We start from the raw sequence: 26,453 nt of genomic DNA, 5'->3' as shown, positions 1-26,453 counted from the left end.
ATACAGGCACCAAAAGTGAATGTTCTCACTTTGACATGTATTGCCTTCTTAACATTTTTTCAAAGTGAAAGATTGCTTATGTTGTTATCCATCTCTTTTGGTAATAAATTTACTGTTTTTTTTAATTTGTTTTTATTGACAATTTGTTTTAATGTAAAATTTTACAGTCTGATTGCTTTTATAATGCTGGATGGACAGAAGATATACGCGTAATTATCAATCATCTTCATAATAAATACTCCAAAGCTCCTTTATTTGCAGTTGGAACTAGTATTGGAGCCAATGTTCTGGTATTCTCATTTTCTGAAGCATCATGGAAATATTTAGCACTTTGAGTTTTATCATATTTTTGGATTCAAACACTTCATTCTTTACAAGTACTCGTATAAATGAGCATGGATACTGATGCTTTAAAAGTACATATAGGTGGACATGTCATTTTGTTCTGTTGTGACAATCTTGATATATATACTTATTCCTTTATATATTTCTTGCAGGTAAAGTATCTTGGCGAGGATGGTGATAATGTTCCTGTTGCTGGTGCTGTGGCTATCTGCTCCCCTTGGGACCTTTTGGTCAGTGTGCTGACTTGGTGCATGTTCTTGAAATTATTATAACATTTAAAGTAGCATCATTATACATCCGGCATTTTCATTTTCTGTTTAATTTTATACTCATATCCAATGTGTGTATGGTCAGCTACCTGAATTTGATTCTCCTTTTAGTTTTTATGGGGAGTTTGTACGATCTTTATTTCTTTTTTACATTGCGGTTCTCTTACTTAGTACCGGGTTACACTTTCTGTTAGTTCCAACACCTATCTCCATAGTGATTCATGAAGAGGTTATAAAGGACAACAAATTAGAGAACTAGTACATGTTTGTTTAGACTATTGAATATACCCATGCTAGTGACAAGGGGATACAAAGAAGTCATGAATCCTACTCCTGGTCAAGAGGCTGAGCTAGATGATGGGACTTCAATTGCCGATTGTGTCAGGAAATCCAAATCCTAATCTTGATCTAGATGCTCTCATAGCACATAGAAAGGGTATTTGGTCCTTTACTCAACAACATCCTATTTCCAAGTTTATTTGGGAATAGTAGTAGAATTTTCAAAGGTGTCCTCTAGCTCAGTTGAGTCTATTTGGGATAAGATCAAGTTTTGGGTTGCAACTTGGGTATATAGATCCAAGTGTTTTGAGGGGGTTTTCTTTTTGGATCTTAGTAGAGATTAGGATAATTTTTGGCTTTAGTGTTGGGGGGAGGGGTTTTGTTGTGGGTGGTTTGGTGGCTTGCTTGTTTTGTTACCACTGTATTCCTTTGCCAAAATTGAGGGCTCTCAATAAATTTGAGAGGAGGTCAGTCTATGACACAAGCTTGTCTCTTTAAAAAAAAAACAAAAAAAAATCCTATTTCCAAGTTTGGCTCCTATGCCAATATGGTATCTTTGTTTCGTGCTTTTACTTCAAATACTTATGGGGAGATGCTGTCCTAAGAGCCATGTATCTCATTAATCGCCTGCCAAATCACACCATCAACTTCAAAACTCTTTTTTTTTACCGTTCTCACCAAAACCTATCCACATATTTCCGTCTCCAATGCTTTGTCCTTGAGAACATTTGGGTGTACAACCTTCACTCACATTCATGCCCATCATAGAATGGACTTGATCCCCGTGCTCTCAAAACTATCTTCATTGGCTACTCTCCAACCCAAAAAGTTTATTGATGCTATTGTCTTTAAACAAAGAAAACCTATATCTCTTATATTCTTTGAAGATATTCCTTATTCCTCTACAACTTCACTTCAGGTAGAGAATCAGGATCAAGAAGCTTTTTGTTCACGGGAGACTCTTGACTTGCCATTACAGAGTAGAAAACACCACGCAAACTCTACCTTCTCTACCTATCAATTCTATTGTGCCTAAAATTAAAATTTCAAGTTTAACTCGTGTTTTATCTGATCCAACAACTTTTCCATAATCAATTCCCACCCTAAAGTTAAATTTGCTATCTCACAATATACCGTTATTAGAGACAAGGGAGGAATTGACTATACTTAATCAACAATAGTTACGTGTCTACTTTAGTTGAAAGGTCACTCAAGAAAACAAAGATATCATGAATTCTATCCACGGTGAAGAAGGTGGTTGTTCTTGATCTCAGGACCTCAATTGCCAATTGAATTATGTAATCCAAATCCTAATCTTGATGCTTCTATAACAATAAGAACTCAAGTGTTGTAATCATCATTCTATTTCCATGTTCATCTCCTTTTCCAGTTAGTCATCTCCATTTCGTGTTTTTACTTCAAATCTTTCTTGTATTGTGATTCAGACGTATACTAACGAGACATTAACAATTCCTATATGGAGAGCATCTGTATTGAATTGAAGATATGCGTGCTCTTAAACAAAACAATGCCTAGAGCTTAGTGGAATTGCCACAAGAGAAATGTATTGTTGGGTGCAAGTGGGAGTATAAGACAAATAAGAAACTCCATTGATTTATACAAATTGAAAAAAAAATGAGATAATCTCTGAAGCTATGTCTTCTTCTATATCTAGAATTGAGCCATCATCTCTCTCAATCCTAGAAATGACATTTCTCACTTTTTGGGTGCTCAATAGGTTATGAAACAATCTTGAGTTGTCATCTCCCTCTTTTGCCCGTTTACATTTCAATTTCAACAACACTCCTCTTTCCTCTTTATGCATAAGTTGCTGCCATTTGAACTTGGTAATGAGACAATATTCAAAGGAGATGTTGTCATCAAAGGAAGTTGCCAACCTCTTGTTGAAAATTTATATATCTTTTGCATACAAGACCTAACATAGCTTTTGCTGAAACTAATGATTGAAAGGATAGAGCTTTTCCTAATACAAATTAGGCTTGTTCTATCAATAATAGGAAGTTGGTGTAAGAATTTATGAATAATTCTTATCAATTATGAAAAGGTGGTGGTGGCACAACAAACAATTGATGGAGTTAAAGTTGAGGGAATTGATACGAATGTGGCAGTGATGAAGGTAAATTTAGATAAGTAAAGGCCTTACGTGCAAGAAATCATATTGACAATTGTTAACAATAAACGCAATTATGTTTTAGTTTGTAATAAATTGAGCCATGCAGTTCACAAGGTTCCATGGTCCTCCTGGCTTTGGATTTTTCACCAAGAAAAGGCACCTTGACCCCACTGGTCATGGGAAGCAAAATTTTCATAACCCCTCTGGCTATGGACATCAAAATGGTTCGACTTCTGCAAGTTTTAGGGGCCACAATCGGTACTGGAGCTTCAGTACTGAGCATAAGGTTTTCATGTTAACATTAGCCAGCGACGGGAGCTCGGTTAGAATCTGTGAGAGAACAAGATTGACAGGGTACGAGATTATAGTAACTATTGATGCGGCAACATGGTTAACAGAAGCAATCGTAGAGCTACAAAAGGTCAGCGAGTCACAGAGGCAGAAATTCAAGCGCTCTTTTAGGAATAACTCATTAAGTCTGATGGTAGAGTGCTTTAAGAACGGCAAAGGGGAGTTTGTTAAAATATATACGTTACACAAAAAGATGGTAAAGTCGGTGATCATTCCAGGAGAGCGACACTCAAAAGGGTGGAAGGAATTGCAGGAGTGCTTGAATGGGTTAGTAGGCAGAAGATAGATCACAAATAAGGAGGTACCTCAAGTGTCAAGCGAAACAAAGACAAGAATCACAAAAGAGAAGAAGGAAAAATCCAAACAGACATGGGCAAGCGTAGTGAAGGCAGTAGCAGATGAGGTTCAGCCAGCTGAAAAGAGGGTCTTTAACAAACAAAGTTGGGCTAGCGAGGTGAAGAAATCAATAGGATCCAAGCAGAAAAAGGGAGGTTGGGAGCATTATCCAACCTTCAATTTTGGACCTCCCAAGTTCAATAAAAAATTCCACACTTTTGGTTCAAAAGGACAGCCTTTCTCAAATTTCTTGAAAGCAAACATAAATGATAAACAATGGAGCCAAGCCATATTAGTGCATAGAATGAATAGTTTTGTGCCATGGGAAGCTATACAGTATGGAATAATCGATGAATTAAGAAAGAAGTACGAGATAAGTGCACTGTATGATGATAGAGCTGTCGTATGGAGTCATAGTGAGGAGGAAAGGACGAGTGTAACGCTCAACTTCCTTAGAGCCATTACTAAGTGAGTTTAAAACGTGCAATTACCTTGCTAATCGAGGATTTAGGACAAAAGTGTAGCTAGACTGTAATAAAAGTCACATAATTTGAAAATGTAATTAATCAATGAAAATTATAAAGCATTAAACATTTGGAGTCTCATGCAAGAAGAAGGAGACTTAGATTTTGATAAGAAAAGCCTATACAATGTTCGATCGGATATGTTTGGGAGATGCTAAAGGAGAATGCCTCAATGTTGTCCAAGGTGAGGCACCAAGGAGGTTGCCTCAATGTTGTCCAAGGTGAGGTGCCAAGGAGGTTGCCCCAATGTTGTCCAAGGTGAGGTGCCAAGGAGGTTGCCTCGGACCACCTTGGTCCGAGGAGAAGCCAAGGAGATTGGTTCAAGGAGGAACATGGCATGCTAGAGGAGAGTGCCATGTTAGAGGAGAGAAGTGCATGTCCTACCACCATGCACGTTCAACCCACAAAAACATGTCCTACCACCATGCATATCCTACCACCATGCATGTTCAACCAGCACTTGCATGGGTAGTGAGTAGGAGGTGGACCAACTAGCTAGAGTAGACTAAGTCAGACACAACTCCAACAACATACGCGGGAATCTCTCATTCTTCCCACAAATGGGAGGTTTGTTACATTTCGAATTTTGAATGTTTAAATGTAATAAATGTAATAAATATAATAAAATATCCCTATCATAAGGGGATATCAGTTGAGGATCCCAGACCTATAAATAGAGAGTTTATGGGATGAGAGAGGGGCTTCCTTCTGCTTCTTCTTTCTAGAGAGAGAAAATTGGGACTGTCTATTCTAGAGAGAGAAAGTGCTGAAATAAGAGAGAATTCTTGTATTTTTCACAATCTGTACTGAAGAAACTCAGTTGGCTCAGTCCATCTGATCTTGAGTATAGGTCTATAAATCACAACTCTAAGTGGATTAGGCTATTACCGACAATCGGGGCTGAACCACTATAAAAATCTCCTGTGTTATTTACTTTTCTTGTTTATACCGTCTGTTGTCGTTTTTATTTCTCTTGAAGACTTGTCGTTATTGACGTTCTCACGTCGTTGGCTAAAAATGCAGTCAACATTTTGGTGCTTTCATTGAAAAATACAAGAATTCTCTCTTATTTCAGCACTTTCTCTCTCTAGAATAGACAGACCAAATTTTCTCTCTCTAGAAAGAAGAAGCAGAAAGAAGCCCCTCTCTCATCCCATAAACTCTCTATTTATAGGCCTGAGATCCTCAACTGATATCCCCTTATGATAGGGATATTTTATTACATTTAAACATTCAAAATTCGAAATGTAACAAATCCCCCATTTGTGGGAAGAATGAGAGATTCCCGCGTATGTTGTTGGAGTTGTGTCTGACTTAGTCTCCTCTAGCTAGTTGGTCCACCTCCTACTTACTACCCATGCAAGTGCTGGTTGAACATGCATGGTGGTAGGATATGCATGGTGGTAGGACATGTTTTTGTGGGTTGAACGTGCATGGTGGTAGGACATGCACTTCTCTCCTCTAACATGGCACTCTCCTCTAGCATGCCATGTTCCTCCTTGAACCAATCTCCTTGGCTTCTCCTCGGACCAAGGTGGTCCGAGGCAACCTCCTTGGCACCTCACCTTGGACAACATTGAGGCAACCTCCTTAGTGCCTCACCTTGGACAACATTGAGGCATTCTCCTTTAGCATCTCCCAAACATGTCCGATCGAACATTGTATAGGCTTTCCTTATCAAAATCTAAGTCTCATTCCTCTTGCATGAGACTCCTCCTCCTTAACTACTTACCTTGGACACGTTCGAGCCAACACTTAGAAAACCTTGGGAGGCTTACCTCCTACACACCCTTGGGGTCTCCTAGGACCACATCCTCCTTGGGGTCTCCTAGGACCACTTTCTCCTTGGGGTCTCTTAAGACCACTTTCTTGAGTTCTCCTCGGACCTCATCCTTGGTTCTCCTAGGATCACTCTCTTGGGGTCTCCTAGGACCACATCCTCCTTGGGGTCTCCTAGGACCATTCCCCTTAACTCTCCTAGAATGCACTCCCCTTAGTCTCCTAGGATGCATCTTCCTATTTTTTGGGTATAACATTTGCCCCCCAAGTTTATTATACGATTTCCCTCGTATGATAAACTTTTCTTCTAGCAAAATGTTCTCGAGGTCATCCCAAAGCTCCTATCCGGTTGATAACTTTCACGTAAACTCCCATGACAGAACTTGTCTTGAACTTGCCTTGTGATTTCTTCAAACTCTATTTTCTTGATGTAATGAAAACATAAGCTCCCTTTGTATATGTTGCAAAATCATCATAGTATAAAGACAGGTTGTTGAATATCCTCGATTTGGTTGCGCTAGGATTAGAATTTCGGCTGTGTCCGATCGGACCATGGGTGAGCTTCTTGTCTTCTCCTCCAAGGCAATTTCTTGGCTTCTCAGACTAGGGTCCGATCGGACATATTTTTGCATCCTCCTTGGACTAGGGTGGTTCGAGCCAATCTCCTTGAAGCTCACCTTGGATAGGTCCGAGCCACGCACTAGGCTCCTCCAACTATGTCCGATCGGAGCTTTCATGACATGGTCCGATCGGAACTTCCATGGCCTTTCCTCGAACCAAAGTCCAAGCCAGTGACTTGGCTTCTCCTCGGACATGGTCCGATCGAAGCTTGTGTGGCCTCTCCTTGGCCAAAATCTAAGTCCAATCTCTTGGCATGCATGGGACTTCTCCTCGAACTTGGTCCGAGCCAACCATCTAAGAACGCATGCATGGTCTCCTCGGACATGGCCCGATCGGAGCTTTCAGGACATGGTCCAATCGGACACAGCCTGACCAAGGAAACATCCAGCCTTGCCTCCACGCGAGCCCATCGTGAAGTCCCCCAGGATGTCCGATCGGACGTAGCACGCCCGAGGAGAGGATACGCGTCCACGGTCCGAGTATCCAGCGCCTGGTGCCTCCGAAGCTCCTAGCTAGCAGCAACACTTTATGTACGATCGGGCATGGGCGTCTAAGTGGGTTTAAAGTCTGCTGCCAAGTAAGTCGGGCACTTCAATGCAAAGATAGGTAAGTGTGGTTCGATCGGACTGCACAATTGCCTAAAGTTTTCAATGCCCGATCGGAAGTGATCACTCGCCTCGTTCAAAGAAATGCACGCCTCAAGCCTTAACCACAGCCCACCATCTCCGATCGGACACTTCTTGGCTCATCGGATGCATGGGCTGCTTGGACTAACACAGTCGCTCGGACGAGTGGACTAGGCTCCTCCAATTATGTCCGATCGGATGCATATACTCTTAGACACAAGGCAGGCATGCACTCTTGAGTTTATCTTTTTGGGCATGCATGGGACCTCTCCTTGGACTTGGTCCGAGCCAACCATTTTTGGAAGCTCACCAAGCTAAGGTCCAAGCCAATCCCTTGGCACCTATGCATGGTCTCCTCGGACATAGTCCGATCGGAGATATTCAACATGGTCCGATCGGAGATATTCAACATGGCTTTCATGACCTTTCCTTGAACCAAGGTCCAAGCCAATGACTTGGCTTCTCCTCGGACATGGCCCGAGCCAAGCATTTGGCTCCTCCATCAAGGTCCGATCAGGTATTTTGTGGCCTCTCCTTGGCCAAGATCCATCTACTTGGACGCAGCTGGGTTCCTCGGACCAAACGCATCTCCTCGGACGAATGCCCCCCACTCCGATCGGATATAATGTAGCTTCCAACCACTCAAGCGTGTTTCTCCTCCTCAGATGCAGCACCTTAGGCACCAATATTTCTGGGCCTAGATCCTTGGACGTAGGCAAGATGCTCCTTGGATCAATATGCATCCGATCGGCCATCTCAAGGTATGCTTGGACACCACATTTTTTATGCATTTGCTTGGGCACTCTTAGGTACTTTTAGGAAAAACCATCAAAGCACCTTGTTCGACCCTCCCAAAATTATTTTGAGAGATTGATTTCTCTCAATCAATCTTGGTGAAAACTTGACTTCTCCTCTCAAAGACAACTTTTCACTATGTGGCATTTATTTTGCACGTATTTGTTTGATTCACTCCAGGGAAGTTGATCGATGATACATGCTTAGCCAACCAGGGAAGTTGTATTTGCTCTCCTGAGCAAGAAAACTTTGCACTTGAGGAGCTAAACTTGTAGCTATTGGCATTTATACTTTACTTCTCTCTATTAACTTAAAACATTCTAAGTCTCCTCTAGACTTAAAAAGTTATAAGTTTTTTGTGAAGAGTAAAGTCACTCTGGTGTATGCCTTACACTTTCGCATGAGTACTTAGTTTTCTAACTTAGAAATTTTAGACATTTCATAAGTCCATGCTAAGTATACTTTCTCACACTCTTATTGCTCTAACATTTTATGAGCATGATGTTTATGGTCACACGAATATCTGCTCCTAACTTGAGATTTTTAAAAAATTCCAAGTTACTTAAGCTTTGCCAAGCAAGTTAGCTTAATGGCCTTTTTGGACTTCGAAAATTTACAAGTCAGCCTAAAAACAGATATATTACCTCGTGCTCTTATTGCCTGTGTTAAGTTATATACCAGCATACCCCATGTGCCCCCCAGGTGGTTGGAGGTTGAAAGATCCTTAGTCACTTGCTACCTGACTAAATCTGTTCGAGCAGTTAACTACTCGTGAAACACATAGAACATATGAAAAATACTCAAGCAGTTGAACACTGCTTGAACACATCGACCAGTTGAACACTGCTCGGATAACTAACACACATGCATATTTGTAGCAAGAATCGACCACGCTGCGCGTAGTCTCTTTTATTACTCGTAAATTAAAAATGACAAAACATGTCTAACAACGAGTCTTAAACAACCAAAATTGTTCAAAATAAAATGACTGGTTAGCAAATAACCAGTTCATACACCAAACTTAAATAACAAGTCTAAAAAACTCGAAACCAAGCTACCACTCAGAAAGCGGTATTTAAAAATAATATCTCCTTCGACGCTCTATGTTCACGCCACTCCAGTGATTCCTGCTACTAGCACTCCTCTTCAGCATACTCCTCATCTTGCTTCGTTGCTCTCCTCAACTAAGAGTGGACCTCCACATATAGTGTCCACGGTGAAGTCCACAGGTCCAGGCTGCAAGGGTGGAGATCTTTGTCGCTTGAATACGGAGTTGCTTCTACCTCCTTCTCCTTGGGATGTCTCTGCTCGGTACTTCTTCAACTTGCCCGACCGGAGAAGAAATTCTATCTCGTCCTTGAGGTGGTTGCATTCATTTGTGTCGTGACCATAATCTTCATGGAAGCGACAAAATTTGTTCATGTCTCTCTTCCTCATCTCTCTCCTGATGGGTGGAGGCTTCTTGTAAGGAACCTCCTCTTGACTAGCAAGATATATCTCTGCTCTACTGGTTGAGAGAGTAGTGTAGTTGGTAAATTGAGGCTCATACTTGGTTGATTTTTCACTTGAACTCAACTTTGCTTTCTTTTCCTCATGGTGGTCAGACCCATTATTTCCACGCTTCTTTCCACCATCACTAGGAGAGTCAGTTGGGTTGCCTGGGTTGTTTATGCCATTCTCCCCTTTCTCTATCGCATCATCCAAATTCATATATTTTTCAGCCCGGTCAAGAAATTGTTGAAGTGTTGAGATTGGATGGCGATGGATGCTGTCCCATAGAGGACTCCGATAAATTATCCCAGCAGATATGGCAACCATCTTCCCCTCGTCTCCTACAGCGGTTGCTCTATTGGCTTCTCTCATGAACCTCTGTATATAGCTCTTTAGAGACTCATCTTTTCTTTGTTTGATATCTGCCAAGTCGTTGGCATAAACTGGTGGAGTCCGGGCAGTGTTAAATTGTCTACAAAACTTCTTCCTGAATGACTCCCAAGAGGTAATGGAGTTCGGTTTAAACCTCCAATACCACTCTTGGGCAGTGTCCGTCAAGGTGGTGGGGAAGACTCTACACCGATAGTCATCACTCACCCCGAGTAGTTCCATCTGGTTCCATTACTAAGTGAGTTTAAAACGTGCAATTGCCTTGCTAATCGAGGATTTAGGACAAAAGTGTAGCTAGACTGTAATAAAAGTCACATAATTTGAAAATGTAATTAATCAATGAAAATTATAAAGCGTTAAACATTTGGGATCCCAAAATATTGTTTAGAAATGTTTACAACTCAAAAATATGATTAAAGTCGACTAAACGACAAAATTAGGTTTAATACAAACATCCCCCAAAAATACCCCTGGCCGTGGCAGCCAGGCAGGCCAAACATGTACATGTCGCTTCACGCTCTCCGTACTCATGGTTGGTCGACCTTCCCCTTGCCCTTACCTGCACCATAGAGCACCAGTGAGCCGAAGCCTAGCAAGAAAACTCCACACAAGCAATCAACATATGTATATCTATCAATCAACATATAATAAAACCGCCAACAGGCTAAACACATAATGACCATGCCGTCCCAGGCGCTTTACCAGGCCCTGGGTTCGCGGTTTAACACCTTGAGGATATCCCAGGTATCAAATAGGGGTTTCACCTTGGCAACTCGCACCCCGTGTGCTTAACATTGCTCCCGGCCCCTTGCCGTTCCCGACCCTCGCCGTTTTCGGCTTTCACTGTTCTCGGCTCTTGTCGTTCATTCACAAATATGCACACATAACATAATTTAACAAATACTTAAACATACATAGACATAATCAATGGGGCTACGCCCTGCATCACAATCACATAGGGCCGTGCCCTGCAATACAAACTATAGGGTCACGCCCTGTTCTACGGGTACAATAGTTTTCTTACCTGTGTCCCGAGCTTTCCGAGCACTAATATCCCGAGCACAGTCCCCTAGTCCGAGGCTCGCTGAAAACCTAGTCACAACGCATCAACATCCATCCATCAAGTTCTAATCCATAAAATAACTTTGGGTTATAATTCTAATCTCCGGGACCTTGAATTCTATCAATTCAGGTTATAGAATCCATCCCGAGCCTTAAGTTTTAGATTCCCGAGCCTAAAACCTTCTTGGGGTCCAAAAACCCACTAGGTGCCGCGACCCCATGGTCCCATGCTGCCGCCTGCCTCAACCAGAAACCCAACCCCTAAAAGAGGCTATGCGCGCCGCGGCCCAGAGTGTGCCGCGACCTGCCCCTCTTCCTGGCCTCCCAACTGTTCTAGAGGGCCGTGGCTCAGCAAGAACAATGCTGCGGCCCGACCTTTTGAACCCAGAAAATCCTCCATTTTTACCATCAAAACCAAGCCAATTTACCCAAAATCATTCCAACAACCCAACTTAATCACCATAGTAGCTCTACTTTAGTCTTAGCAACAAAACCTAACAAGAAGCTAGCTTAAAACTTCATCAAATCCCAAACTCAATCTTCAACCTCAAAGACTTAATAAAACTAAAACCCAGCCAATAACTTCCAGAATTTAATGGTTAGAATTATAGTTTAAAGATTACCTTAGCCTCTGCTTGAATCCACAAGTTGAAACTGAGCTAATCCCCAAGTTTCGGGCTCCAATTCCTAGCTTGATCTTCATTGTTTCCCCTTGGTATGGTTTAGAGAAAGAGAGAGAGAGGAAGGGGTTTGGGTCGGTTTCTTAGTTTCTGAACATATCCTTAGTTTTGTTTACTTAACTTAGGTCTCTAAAGTTACCTCCAAGGCTCGGAGTACCAAAAACGTCCCCGAGGGCAAAATAGTAAATTTCCTCGATATTCCCTCATAAATGTTCTAACTTCAAATATATCTCAAAATATTTATTTTCATAACCTGATAACCCCATAAAATGTCTAATGCTCGAAATATCTCTCGACTCGCTCCGAGTCGAGTATTCGACCTCGTTGTGACTTTCTAGCTAAACCGCTCATTAGGACTGTCTCAGATTGTGAAATACAAATATATCACAAATATCGCATTTATGCCCTCAACATGCTAAAATTACAAACATGCTCTTAACAACCAAACATGACTCACATGCATATTTAATTCACCTAAACATGCATCTTTAATCACATACTTATCAAATTCACATATTAATATAATAAATCACTTAGTGCCCTCTAGGCACGCTAATCAAGGCCCTAAGCTTTATTAGCAAATTTGTGACGCTACAACTATTCCCTCCTTACAGATTTTTCGTCATCGAAATTACCTGAACAACTCGGGGTACCGCTCCCGCGTATCCGACTCAAGTTCCCACGTGGCCTCCTCAATCTTTCTGTTCCTCCACAACACTTTCACCAAGGCGATGGTCTTGCTCCGCAAGACTTTATCCTTCCGGTCGAGAATCTGAACCGGCTTCTCCTCATATGACAAATCCTGGTCCAGCTCTAAGTTCTCATAACTTCGTACATGCGTCAAAACTGATACATACTTCCGAAGCATGGACATGTGAAAAACATCATGAACCCCTGATAGAGCTGGAGGCATCGCCAACCTGTAAGCTACCTCTCCAACCCGTTCTAGAACCTCAAAGGGGCCAACAAACCTAGGGCTCAGCTTGCCCCAAACATCAAACCGTTTCACTCCTCTCAAAGGTGAAACCCTAAGGAACACACGGTCACCGAATTGAAATTCTACGCTCCTGCGTTTCAAGTCTAAGTAACTCTTCTACGTGACTCTGGGAGGCGAGCATTCGAGCTCTAATCTTTTCAATCGCCTCATTGGTCCTCCGAATCATCTCAGGACCTAAGTACCTTCTCTCACCCGTCCCATCCCTATGAATAGGTGATCTGCACTTCCTCCCATATAGCATCTTATACGGAGCCACTCCGAGAGTCGCCTGATAACTGTTATTGTATGAAAACTCAATCAAAGGGAGATACTTACTTCAGGATCACCCAAAATCCAGCACACAAGCTCGTAACATGTCTTCCTATATCTGAATAGTCCTCTCAGACTGTCCATCCGTCTGAGGATGATAAACGGTACTAAACCGCAACTGCGTGCCCATAGCCTTTTGCAGACTCTCCCAAAACTTGGAGGTGAAGGTGGGGTCCTTGTCAGATACTATCGACCTCGGAGCCCCATGAAGTTGAACAATTTCCTTCACATATAACTTGGCATACTGCTTCACAGTATAAGTCATCCTGACATGTAAAAAGTGGGCGGACTTGGTATACTTATCCACAATCACCCATACCGAATCATGCTGTCCCACGATTTTCAGCAAACCAACTGCGAAGTCCACGGTGATATCCTCCTACTTCCACTCTGGAATCCCTGAAGGCTGCAATAACCCTGATGGCCTCTAATGTTCAGTCTTTACCTGTTGACAAGTTAAGCACTTAACCACATAATCCACCAAATCCCTCTTCATTCCTGATCACCAATACATGGCTCTCAAATCTTGGTACATCTTCGTCGTACCTGGATGTAAATAATGAGTGGTATGAGATTCATCCAAGATCTTTTGCCGGATATCAGAATCTATCGGAACACAGATTCGACCCTTATGCTTCAGTAATCCCATCTCCGAGATAGAGAAGTCCTTAGCTGCCCTGACTAAGACACTCTCTTTGTGCCCTCTCAACTGGGGATCCTTCCCCTGCGCTTCCTTGATCCTCTCAAGGAGTGTACACTGAAGAGTGAGGTTGGCTAACCGACCAACCATCAACTCTATACCTGCTCTAGCCATCTCCTTAGCTAACTTATCAAATATTTAACTCGAACTGAATAATTGTCCTGGGCCCTTCCGACTTAATGCATCAGCTACTACATTAGCCTTCCCAGGATGGTATAGGATATCACAATCATAATCCTTTACCAATTCTAGCCACCGTCTCTGGCGCATATTCAGATCTTTCTGAATAAAGAAGTACTTCAAACTCTAGCAGACACAAATGAATGAGTAGCTCCCGAATCAATCAATGCAGAATAAGAAGAATCAACACTAGAAATTTTACCTATCACGATCGAGGAGCTAGCCTCCACCTCAATCTGAGTCAAGGTGAATACTCTGTTAGGAACGAGGCTGTCACCCTGCTTCGACTCCTCTTTTCTGGCCTGTGGGCAGTCCTTCAGATGATTGATACTCCCGCAAGTAAAGCAGGCCCTGATCCTGCACTCTCCCTGATGTCGTCGTCTGCATCGAGGACACATTGGAAAGCTTTTCCAATTGTCACCTTTGTCCTGATGGCCGCCAAAAGCACCCCGTGCCCTCCTATCCGAGCTAGGAGGAACAAAAGAATCTGGGGCCTTTCTCTTCTGTTCAGTGGAGCCACTACCCCGACTGGATCAAGTAAAAAGAGGCACTGTCCTCCTGGCATCGCGCCTAACAATGCTCTCTTTCCATATCTGATTCTCGGCCCCCTCAGCTGTAAGGGTCTTGTCCACTACCTGGGCATATGTAGTAGTCTCTGGATCCAAAGTAATCTTCACATCACGGGCGATCATAACATTCAACTCCCGTACAAATCTATCCCTTCTAGCCGCATCCGTCGGCACCAAATCCGGTGCGAACTTCGCCAATCGGTCAAGCCTCAAGGCATACTCAGTAATTGTCAACCGGTTCTGAGTTAGGTTGATAAACTCGTCAACCTTCGCAGCTCGGATTACAAGTGGAATGATCATCTTCTTTTGGAGCGAGGGAAGATTAACAAAGAATGGCAGCAAGTTGTTTTTGAAGAGGAGAGAGGAGTTTGGTGTAAGTCGAAATGTCAATGGGCTAAACAAGGAGATTTTAATTCCAAGCTCTTTCATAGTATCCTTAGTGCTCGTAAAGCTAGAAATTTCATTTCTAGAATTGAGCAAGATGATGGTACTATCCTAGACAAAGATGTTGATATTGAAAATGCAATTGTTGGTTTTTACTCTTCGCTGTATTCTTTGGTCCACAAGAGGTGGATTGGTGTGGAAGGTATATCTTGGGAGCCTATTCCCTCTTTTTTGGCCTCTCTCATTGAGAGGCCTTTCACGGAAGAGGAAATTCGTTGATTGTGATGGGTCTAAGGCTCCGGGTCCGGATGGTTTCTCTATGGCTTTCTACCAGGATAATTGGGATACGGTTAAGAATGATCTTCAAGCAGTGTTCGATGGTTTCTTTAAGGATGGGGTTATTCACCGAAGGACTAATGAAACATACATATGCCTAATCCCGAAGAAGTTGGATAGTTGTCGGGTGCGGGATTTCAGGCCTATTAGTTTGGTAACTAGTCTGTATAAAATTATTTCAAAGGTGCTAGCTGGTCGTCTTAGAGGAGTTCTTTCTGATACGATAGCAGAGACACAAGGAGCTTTTGTAGAGGGTAGACAGATTTTGGATACAGTGTTGGTGGCTAATGAGGCAGTGGAGGAGTATCAGAGTAAAGGTAAGAAGGGTTGAGTGTTCAAAATTGATTTTGCTAAAGCTTAAGATTGTGCAGATTGGGATTTTCTGGGTTTTGTTCTGGATAAGAAATGTTTTGGTGAAGTTTGAAGGAAGTGGATGCTGGGGTGTTTGTCTTCTACATCATTCTCTGTGTTTATAAATGGGAGACCTAGGGGGAAATTTAAGGGTTCTAGAGGTCTTCGCCAAGGGGACTCCCTGTCACCTTTCTTGTTTACCTTGGTTGTTGATGTTTTGGGTAGGATGGTGGATAAGGCCAAGAGCGTTTTGGCGTTAAGAGGTTTCAAAGTAGGAAAATATTTTGTGGAAGTCAGCCATCTTCAGTTCGCAGACGATACGATATATTTTTTTTGGACGATAATGAGTTTGTCAGTGCTTTTGGATATTTTGAAAGCCTTTAGTGTTGTTTTTGGACTTTCTATTAATTTGCAGAAATGTCAGTTGTTAGGGATTAACTTGGAGGAGGATATAGTGGAGATTCGTGCTAGGGAGATTGGGTGTGAGGTGGGTCAGTGGCCTAAGAAGTATTTGGGTTTACCTCTGGGGGCATCCCCTCGCAACAAATGTTTTTGGGAGCCCGTTGTTTCGAGCTGTGCTAAGCGCTTGGATGGGTGGAAGTGTGCTTTCCTTTCTAGGGGTGGTAGATTGACACTTATTCAATCGATTCTTTCTTCTATACTCGTGTATTATGTCGCTTTTTTGTATTCCTAAAGAAGTGGCAGAAGTTTTGGAAAAGTTGATGCGGGATTTTCTTTGGGAAGGTGTGAATCTTTCTAAGTTTGATCATCTTGTCTCTTGGAAAGAAGTTTGTAAATCTCGGGATCACGGGGGTCTTTGTATTGGTAATTTGAACTCGAGAAATAAGGCTTTGCTCATGAAATGACTGTGGCGATTTCCGCTGGAAAAGAACACTTTGTGGCATAGAGTGGTGCTGAGTAGGTATGGGGGGGATAGAGGTTTTTGGGACACTGGTAGAGCGGGGAGGTTGTTTGTTCGTGGTCCGTGGAAAAATATTTCTTCTCTTTATGAGGAGTACCTTCAGTTGGTTAGTTTCAAGGTGGGGAAGGGGGATCGAATTCGATTTTGGGAAGATATTTGGATTAACGATGCTCCTTTAAAGCTTCAATTCCCAGATTTATTTTTGATTTCAACGTCCAGCAATTGTTTGATTAAGGATTTGGTGGTTTTTGGAGGTGAGGCGGGTTTGGAAACCCCGGGGTGGGATTTGCGTTTTAGAAGGAATCTGTTTGATAGGGAGGTTACCAGTCTCACTCAGTTATTACATTTGTTAGAAGAGGGTGGCTTTGCCAGCAATTTTAGAAGATCGGAGGGCTTGGACACCTGACGTTAATGAAGTCTTCTCTTGCAAGTCGGCCTTTTGGAGGTTAAGTTATGCTCATTTGGGTTCAGTACAGGAGTGGGCAAAGTCTTTGTGGAAAAGTGTTTCTCCCTCGAAAGTTAAAGTGTTTGGTTGGTTGGTTTTCAACAATAAACTAAATGTTCATGACAACTTGCAAAGAAGACCCTACCATTGTTTATCCCCTGGTTGGTGCGTTTGTTGTAAGTAGGCAGGGGAATCTACTACCCATTTATTCATGGAGTGTCATTTTTCAAGAGAAGTGTGAGGAAAAGTCTTAGCTGAGTTTGGTATTCTTTGGTGTATGCCCTCTAACTGTTCTCAATTGTTTTTTACTCGGTTAGGGGGCGACAAGCGGGTTTCTCGTCTTTGGCAAACTACCTTGTTAGCCACTTTTTGGGCCTTACGACTAGAAAGAAATAACAGAATTTTCGAAGATATTTTTAATTCAGCAGAGACTATTTGTGATAAGATAAAATTTTGGGTGGCTACTTAGGTGTATAGAAACAAGTATTTTACGGGGGTTGCCTTCTATGATCTTATTAGAGATTGGAGCAATTTCTGGATTTAACTTTTGGGGCTGGGGCTTGTTGTGGGGTTTTGTTTTTGTTCTAGTTTGTAACCACGATATTCCTCTGCCATAAGTGAGGGCTCTCAATTTTATTGGGAGGGGGTCAGTCTTTTTATGACCTCTGTCTCTTTGTTAAAAAAAAAATAACTGCAACATTCCTTCTCTGAGTCACTACGTCCCAGTAGATGCGGGCATCCTTTCTGAACATGTAGCTGACACAAGCTACCCTCTCGTTTTCTACCACCCTCATAAAATCCAAGATGGAGGATTCATCCACTGCTCTGCCCGCAGTAGGTCTGGTCCACCCTCGAAGGTGGGAAGATACTGCTTCCTGAACCTCTCATACAAAGGTTCCCACCTATTCTCCATAACAGGTTGAACTGGCACTGGCGCCACAGGCTGAACTTGCAACCCAGTGGCTTGAGGAGGGGCCTGTTGCCTCAGCTGTCGAAGTTCTTCCTCTGTTCGATGCAGTCTAGCTTCCATTTCGGCATACATCTGTTGCCAATTCTGTGGGGCAGGTGGAGGGTCCTGACTCTGGTTGTCGTCCTCGGCCCTATTGTCGCGGAGTCTAGATGATTGTCGAGGCATCTCAACAATATGCCTGCAATCAACGACGTCGCTCATCAGGCATGATAACAACATCCAAAACCACCTCCCAGTTCACATCACCCAACCATAATAGCAATCCACAAAGCACAAATAGCATACAACACTCAACGGGCCATACCCTAACATCATGCATATGTTAACTCATTCATCATGCTCTATATAAAATAATCAGGCAGACAAGGCATCTAAACACATAGTTAAACATATAATTCAATCTTTACCAACTAACCTTGAGTCGAGCTTGTCACTGACAGCGAGCGTATATGTTCGGTCAATCTTCAAGAACCATAAACCTTGGCTCGCTCTGATACCAACTTATAACGCCCAACTTCCTTCGAGTTGTTACTAAGTTTAAAATGTGCAATTAACCCGCTAATCGAGGATTTAGGACAAAAGTGTAGCTAAACTGTAATAAAAGTCACATAATTTGAAAATGTAATTAATCAATGAAAATTATAAAACGTTAAACATTTGGGATCCTAAAATACTGTTTAGAAATGTTTAGAACTCAAAAATATGATTAAAGTCGACTAAACGACAGAATTAGGTTTAATACAAACATCTCCCAAAAATACCACTGGCCGTGGCAGCCAGTCAGGCCAAACATGTACACGTCGCTTCACGCTCTCCGTATTCATAGTTGGTCGACCTTGCCCTTGCCCTTACCTGCACCATAGAGCACCCGTGAGCAATCAACATATGCATATCTATAAATCAGCATATAATAAAACCGCTAATAGGCTAAACACATAACGACTATGTCGTCCCAGGCGCTTTACCAGGCCCTGGGTTCGCGATCTACACCATGAGGATATCCCAGGTATCCAATAGGGGTCTCACCCTGGCAACTCGCACTCCACGTGGCCCCTTGCCGTACTCGGCCTTGCTGTTCTTGGCCTTTGCCGTTCTCGGCCTTTGCCGTTCATTCACAAATATGCACACATAGCATAATTTAACAAATACTTAAACATACAGTCATAATCAATGGGGTTACGCCTTGCATCACAATCACATAGGGCCGTGCCCTGCAATACAAACTATAAGGCCACGCCCTGCTTTACGGGTACAACAATTTTCTTACTTGTGTCCTGAGCTTTCCGAGCACCGATATCCCGAGCATAGTCCCTTAGTCCGAGCCTCGCTGAAAACCTAGTCACAATGCATCAACAACATTCATTCATCAAGTTCTAATCCATTAAATAACTTTGGGTTATAATTCTAATCTTCGGGACCTTGAATTCTATCAATCCAGGTGATAGAATCCATCGCGAGACTTAACTTTTAGATTCCTGAGCCTAAAATCTTTTTGGGGTCCAAAAACCCACTAGACGCCGTGGCCCCAGGTCCCATGCCACCGCCCGCCTCAACTAGAAATCCAACCTCCAAAGGAGGCTATGCGCGCCGCGGCCCGCCCCTCTTCCTGGCCTCCCAACTGTTAGAGGGCCGTGGCTTAGCAAGAACAATGCCGCGACCCGACCTTTCGAACCCAGAAAATCCTCCATTTTTACCATCAAAACCAAGCCAATTTACCCCTAAATCATTCCAACAACCCAACTTAATCACCACAGTAGCTCTACTTTAGTCTTAGCAACAAAACCTAACAAGAAGCTAGCTTAAAACTTCATCAAATCCCAAACTCAATCTTCAACCTCAAAGACTTAATAAAACTAAAACCTAGCCAATAACTTCCAGAATTTAATGGTTAGAATCACAGTTTAAAGCTTACCTTAGACTCTGCTTGAATCCACAAGTTGAAACTGAGCTAATCCCCAAGTTTAGAGATCCAATTCCTAGCTTGATCTTTAATGTTTCCCCTTGGTATGGTTTAGAGAAAGAGAGAGGAAAGGGGTTTGGGTCGGTTTCCTAGTTTCTGAACGTATCTTTAATTTTGTTTACTTAACTTAGGTCTTTAAAGTTACCTCCAAGGTTCGGGGTCCAAAAACGTCCCCGAGGGAAAAATAGTAAATTTCTCCGATATTCTCTCCTAAACGTTCTAACTTCAAATATATCTCAAAATATTTATTTTCATAACCCGATAACCCCATAAAATGTCTAATGCTCGAAATATCTCTCGACTCGCTCCAAGTCGAGTATTCGACCTCGTTGTGACTTTCTAGCTAAACCGCTCCTTAGGACTGTCTCGGATTGTGAAATACAAATATATCACAAATATCGCATTTATGCCCTCAACATGCTAAAATTACAAACATGCTCCTAACAACCAAACGGGGCCCACATGCATATTTAATTAACCTAAACATGCATCTCTAATCACATACTTATCAAATTCACATATTAATATAATAAATCACTTAGTGCCCTCTAGGCACGCTAATCAAGGCCCTAAGCTTTATTAGTAAATTTGTGACGCTACAACGAGGTTGAAGGAAATGGGAACATTAAAACTCACTGCAGTAGCCACAGTGAGATTGGCTCCATGGATTCAAGCAAATCAACTAACAGATAAGAGATGGAATGTCATTATGGGTGGATTGGTGTAGAAGGTATCCCATTGAACTTGTGGAATATGAAGGTGTTTAGAAGAATCAGATCTATTTGTGGTGGACTCATTGACGTGGACAAAGACACTGCTGAGATGAATTATCTCACACACACTCGATTAAAGCTATGTGGTGATGAAAACGACTTCATTCAGGAGGTTCTATCTCTGCCTTGGGAGGGATCGACATACATCCTCAAGTGCTTCAAACTCAACAATAGGAGTTATAGATTCCATGGGGTTTGCGAGTCAGTTTGGTTTAGAGACTAAGAGGATGAAACTTTGAGCAAAAATCAGGCCACCGGAGGTAAGGAAGATGGACGGAATGGAGGAGAGGAGCAGACTGTTGGCATCCCAAGCTGTCCATTGGGCAGTGTTGAAGGACCAATAATCGTGGAGGACGAGAACTTGGGAAGGATGGAGGCTTTTAAGAAGAATTGCGGCTGAGAAGATAGGCAGTCTTTTTTAAACGCTAGAGCCGAGAAGAAATACGTATGGTTGGAGTATATGGTTTGTTTGAAGAGGGTTTTTAAAAGATTTTATGACAGTATAATTTCTAAAAACCCTAAAAACTCTTATTTTGTGGGGCCTAGAGTTTACACGTGTAGGCCCATAGGATGCCCAAATAAACCCACCTGACAGCTGTCTTTTTTTAATGTGATGCAAGTTAACTCTTACTTCTTTGAATGAGATGCAAGTTAACTCTTACTTGGGTCATCTTGAGTGGGCCTTAAATAAGGCCCTAGAAGGAAAACAAGTTGGGGATAATCGGCTGGGCCCTAGTGAAGAAGAACAAGGCCCTTTTTTTTAAAGGCATTTAAAACTAGTGACAGGCCCATATCCCATAAAGGGGATACTCGGCTGGGCCTTAGTGTAAAGGAAAAAGGCCCACTTTCTTCAAAAGTGTTATCTGAGGTGAAAAGAATTGTATTATCTTTTCATTGAAAAAATAATACATATTTATATACAAACTAGTATTGCTAACTTCGGAAACTATGTCAATTAGGATCTCTACAATTAATCTAATTGATAACTAATTGACAGCTATGTACATGCTGTAACACTCCCCCTCAAGCTGGAGCATAAATATTAATCATGTCCAACTTGTTACAAAGATAATCAACTCGAACCCCATTCAACGCTTTTGTGAAGAGATCCCCTAATTGTTCTCCTGTCTTCATATACCTAGTAGAAATCAAACCTTGCTGAATTTTCTCACGGACAAAATGACAATCAATTTCAATATGCTTAGTTTGCTCGTGGAATACAGGATTGGATGCAATATGAAGGGCAGCTTGGTTATCACACCATAATTTTGTGGGTACTGAAGTTTTAAGTCCTACTTCAGTCAAGAGCTGATAAATCCATATTATCTCGCACATAGATTGTGCCATAGTCTTATATTCCTATTCTGCACTGGATCTTGACACAACATTCTGCTTCTTACTCTTCCAAGAAACCAAATTTCCACCAACGAAAACACAATAACTTGAAGTGGATCTTCTATCCACTTAAGAACCTGCCCAATCTGCATTTGAAAAACATTCAATTTGAGAGTGACCATGATTTGCATATAAGATATCTCGTTCCAGTGCTCCCTTCAAATAACACAAAATTTACTCTAACGCTGCCCAATGATGAATTGTTGGGGATGTCATAAATTGACTGACAACACTGATTGAATATGCAATATCTGGATAAGTTACAGTAAGGTAATTCAGCTTTGCAACCAACTTTCGATATCTCTCAGAATCCTCAAATAGTTCTCCATCTTTTGTAAGGTGCATGTTCTGCGTCATTGGAGCACTACAAGGCTTTGCTCCCAATTTTCCTGTCTCAATTAACAAGTCAAGAACATATTTTCTCTGAGATAGAAAAATTCCTTTCTTACTCCTTGTGACTTCAACACCCAAGGAATACTTTAGCATCCCCAAGTCCTTTGTATGAAACTGAGTATGAAGGAAAGACTTGGGAGATAAGATTCCCACAGTATCACTTCCAGTAATCACAATATCATCCACATACACAACTAACAGAATGATACCAACTTCTGCTTGTTTGTAGAACACAGAATGATCTAACTTACTTTTCATCATGCCAAAATTTCCAAAAGCCTGACTAAATTTACCAAACCAGCACGGGGACTCTGTTCCAAACCATACAAAGACTTTCGAAGACGACAAACTCGACCATAGTCCCCCTGAGCAACAAAACCAGGAGGTTGCTCTAGGGGTGAGCATCTAAACCGGCAAACCGCGGTGACCGACCACACCACACTACACTGCGGACTACACCGCAAACCGCGGTGTCAAAAGTGGAATGGTTTGTATCTTAGCTAAACCGCTAGGTGCGGTGCACGGTTTGGCGGTGTGAAATTTTGGTTTGCACCACACTGCACTGTATACTTACAAATATGTTAAAAAAATTAAACTTTACATGTATACCATTTTTTAGTAACCCAATATGAAACTAGGAGCCCATTTAAATTAAAGTATAACCTTATTTTCTAACACATCATACACAACAACTCATTCCCCTCTCATCTCATTTGTGCCTCCTCCCTGTCACCATCTCTATCTCACACATTTTTTAACATACTTACACCGTGGAAAACCACCCAAACCACACTGCAAACAATGGTTTGGTTTGGTCGGTTTGGTGCAACGAAATCACACCGCACGGTGTGTTCTAGCTACTACATCGCACTTGTGGCGTGGTGTATTAAAAAGTGTTCAAACTGCCCAAACCACACCGTGCACACCCCTAGGTTGCACCATATACACCTCCTCCTGAAGGTCACCGTGAAGAAAAGCATTCTTTATATCAAGTTGATGCAAATGCTAGTTATGAGTTGCTGCCATTGAAATAAACAATCGAACAGATGCCAATTTTGCAACTAGGGAAAAACTGTCAGAATAATCCACTCCATAGGTTTGAGCATAGCCCTTAGCGACAAGACCGGCTTTCAATCGAGCAACTGATCCATCCGGATTAACCTTAACGGCAAATACCCATTTGCATCCAATAGTCTGTTTCCCTGAAGGTAAATCGACCAAGTCCCAAGTACTATTGTCATCTAAAGCATTCAACTTCTCTATCATTGCATTATGCCAACCAGGATGAGATATGGCTTTACGAACTGTTAGAGGAATAGGGATAGAATCAAGGGAAGCAATAAAAGAACAAGATAAAGATGACAAGTGATTATAAGAAACAAAAGAAGAAATAGGATAAGTGCACTGACGTTTACCTTTGCATAAGGCAATCGGAAGATCATCATTTGGGACCGGATTTGATCACGAAGGAGCAGGTGTAGGACATGAATCAGGAGGTGGACACCTGGAGTAGACTTGCGTAATAGGAGGCCTGTTTGGAGCTGTGTTTGTGGCTGAGACAGGATCAATAGATGTGATAGAGTATACCAACAAATCATCATCCTCCCCCTGACAAGTAGAAATAGGTGAGGATGGAAAGTAAGGTGTGTCTTCCATGATGACCCCTTCTTTAGATTGGACTACCTCCACCCCAAGAAAGTATTTGAGTGATCCTAGATCTTTGATCTCAAATTTGAATGCTAGAAATTTCTCGAGGTTTGAAATTTCACCTGAATCATCTCCAGTTAGGATTGTCATCCACGTATACAATGAGAGTCGCTAGCTTTCTTGTTGAAAAGATCTTCACAAACAAGGTGTGATCAACCTGGCATTAAGTGTATCCAATTTTGACAATCGACTTTGCAAACCTATCTAACCATGCCTGCGGTGACTGTTTTAAGCCATAAAGAGATTTTCGTAGTTTGCATACCAATCGACTATTGGAATTTTTCTTCATACCTGGAGGAATTTCCATATAGACTTCTTCTAATTCTCTATTCAAGAATGCATTTTTGACATCCAACTGATGTAAAGGCCAATCACAATTCACAACAATTTATAACAGAACTCTTGCTGTATTGAGTGGCAACAAGAGCAAAGGTCTCCTGATAGTCAACACCATAGGAATGAGTGAACCCCTTGACAACCAACCGTTCCTTGAATCTGTTGATACTCCTATCTGAGTTGTACTTAACATTGAAAATCCACTTACATCCGACTGCCTGCTTTCGCGAGGCAACTCAGGAAGAACCCATGTTTCATTTTTCTCAAGAGCATTAATTTCCTCATCGACAACAACCTTCCATTTGGGATCTTTTAGTGCCTCATAAATGCTTGTGGGAATCTGAACAAGATCAAGAGAAGAGACAAAGGCTCGATACATAGGAGTTAGTTTCCCATAAGCAACATACTTTTCTATGGGGTGACTAGTGCATTTTCTAACACCCTTCCGATGAGCAATAGGCAAATTCAAATAATCATTAGCAGTAGGTGTCAACTCATGAGTCATAGAATCCTTACTTTCATGATTTTCAAGGTTGAGGGAGTTCGGATGTGTGTTTTAATAGTCCTTGCTTTGCATGTCAACTTCTATATTTTCAAGTTTTCTCCTTCTGTAAACACGAAATTCTTTGTTTTCATTTTCAAGTTGTGTATGAGGAGGTACTTGAGAAGGTGAGTTTGGAGGTGAATTTGTTGGAGTGTTTGCTGAGGATGGCTGGTTGGCTGTTGGAGGTGAGGAGGATAGAAGGTTGGCTGTTGGATTTAAGGAGGATGGAAGGTTGGCTGTGTTTTCTTGATGCACATCTGGTTGAGAGGGTAATAGAGAACCAGATGATGTAGATGAGGAAACATTGGGCGGAATGGAAGCAGCATGAGTGTCTTGAAGTGTTTCCCAACCCTGAATACTAGATTTGGGAAAAAATGATTGATGTTCAAATAATGTAACATCTAGAGTATGATAGACTCTTTTAAATATTGGAGAGTAACATCTGTACCCCTTTTAAGTACTCGAATACCCAAGAAAGAAGCATTTATGCGATTTGGGATCAAGTTTTGTTCTTTTGTGATCATAGATGTAGACAAAAGCAATACATCTGAATGTTTTGAGGGGCAAATCTGAGGAGAAAGTTGAGAGTTGAGGGAATGCTTGAAGTAGCAGAATTCGTGGGGTTTTGAATCTAAAGACACAACTAGGCATATAGTTTACGAGATAAGTTGTAGTTAACAAGGCTTCCCCCAAAAGTGTTTAGGTACATGATTTGAAAACATGAGAGATCGAGAGACTTCAAGAAGGTGCCTGTTCTTTCTCTCAGCCACTCCACTTAGTTGAAGGGTCAACACAGGAGCTAATATGGACAATTCCGTGATCTAACAAATATGGGCCAAGGATGGAGTTGAAATATTCCTTCCCTTATCTGTTTTTAGAACTTGAATTTTTTGTTTGAATTGATTTTGAATCATGGAATGAAATTTTTTAAAAATATGTTTCATATTTTTCTTTCATGAGGAAGGTCCATGAGGTCCTAGAATGATCATCAATAAAAGACACAAACCATTTGGAACTATTAACATTTTTTACCCTTGAAGGTCCCCAAATGTCACTATGTATCAATGAAAAAGGTTGGGAAGGTTTATAAGAGTGAATTTCTGAATAATCGTTATATTATTCATGAAAGAATATTGCCTATAAATAGGCAGATTACAACTAAAGAATTAAAGATAAAGTTGTACAATTAATCTAGGTCAACTAATCACCTAAAAACTAGGAATATACAAAAAAGATGGAAATAAAAAAAATTCGGTTACCCTAAAAGGGTGGATACTGAATAAATACAAGATATTTACATAATTCTACACTCCCCTCAAGTTGGGTTATGTATATCAAGCATTCCCAGCTTGCACACTAATTCATCAAAAATAGTTCTGGGAAGGGCTTTGGTAAGAACATCAGCTATTTGGAATCTGGATGGAGTATAGATAGTTTGAATTGTGGCACTCTCAATCTTCTCAGTGTGAAGTGACGATCTATCTCAATATATTTTGTCCT

General features: G+C 41.6%; 1 protein-coding gene across 2 annotated transcripts in view; it reads left to right on the top strand.

The window, feature by feature from the left end:
• The window catches only part of LOC133804512 (embryogenesis-associated protein EMB8-like), a 58,341-nt gene that overhangs the window by 11,933 nt on the left and 19,955 nt on the right, over positions 1-26,453 (top strand). Inside the window, exons 6-8 of one of the 2 annotated variants that reach the window (XM_062242666.1) lie at positions 7-100; positions 199-290; positions 498-575. In XM_062242666.1, the coding sequence (XP_062098650.1) occupies positions 7-100; positions 199-290; positions 498-575 (264 nt within the window). Of the gene's footprint in view, positions 1-6; positions 101-167; positions 291-497; positions 576-26,453 lie in introns of both variants that reach the window. The other variant, XM_062242667.1, reaches the window with a different exon arrangement.

This window comes from Humulus lupulus, chromosome X (genome assembly GCF_963169125.1).
Source record: "Humulus lupulus chromosome X, drHumLupu1.1, whole genome shotgun sequence".
In the NCBI taxonomy this organism is placed as follows: Eukaryota; Viridiplantae; Streptophyta; class Magnoliopsida; order Rosales; family Cannabaceae; genus Humulus; species Humulus lupulus.
Note: the sequence above shows the minus strand (reverse complement) of the source record. Positions and strands in the feature narration are given on the sequence as shown.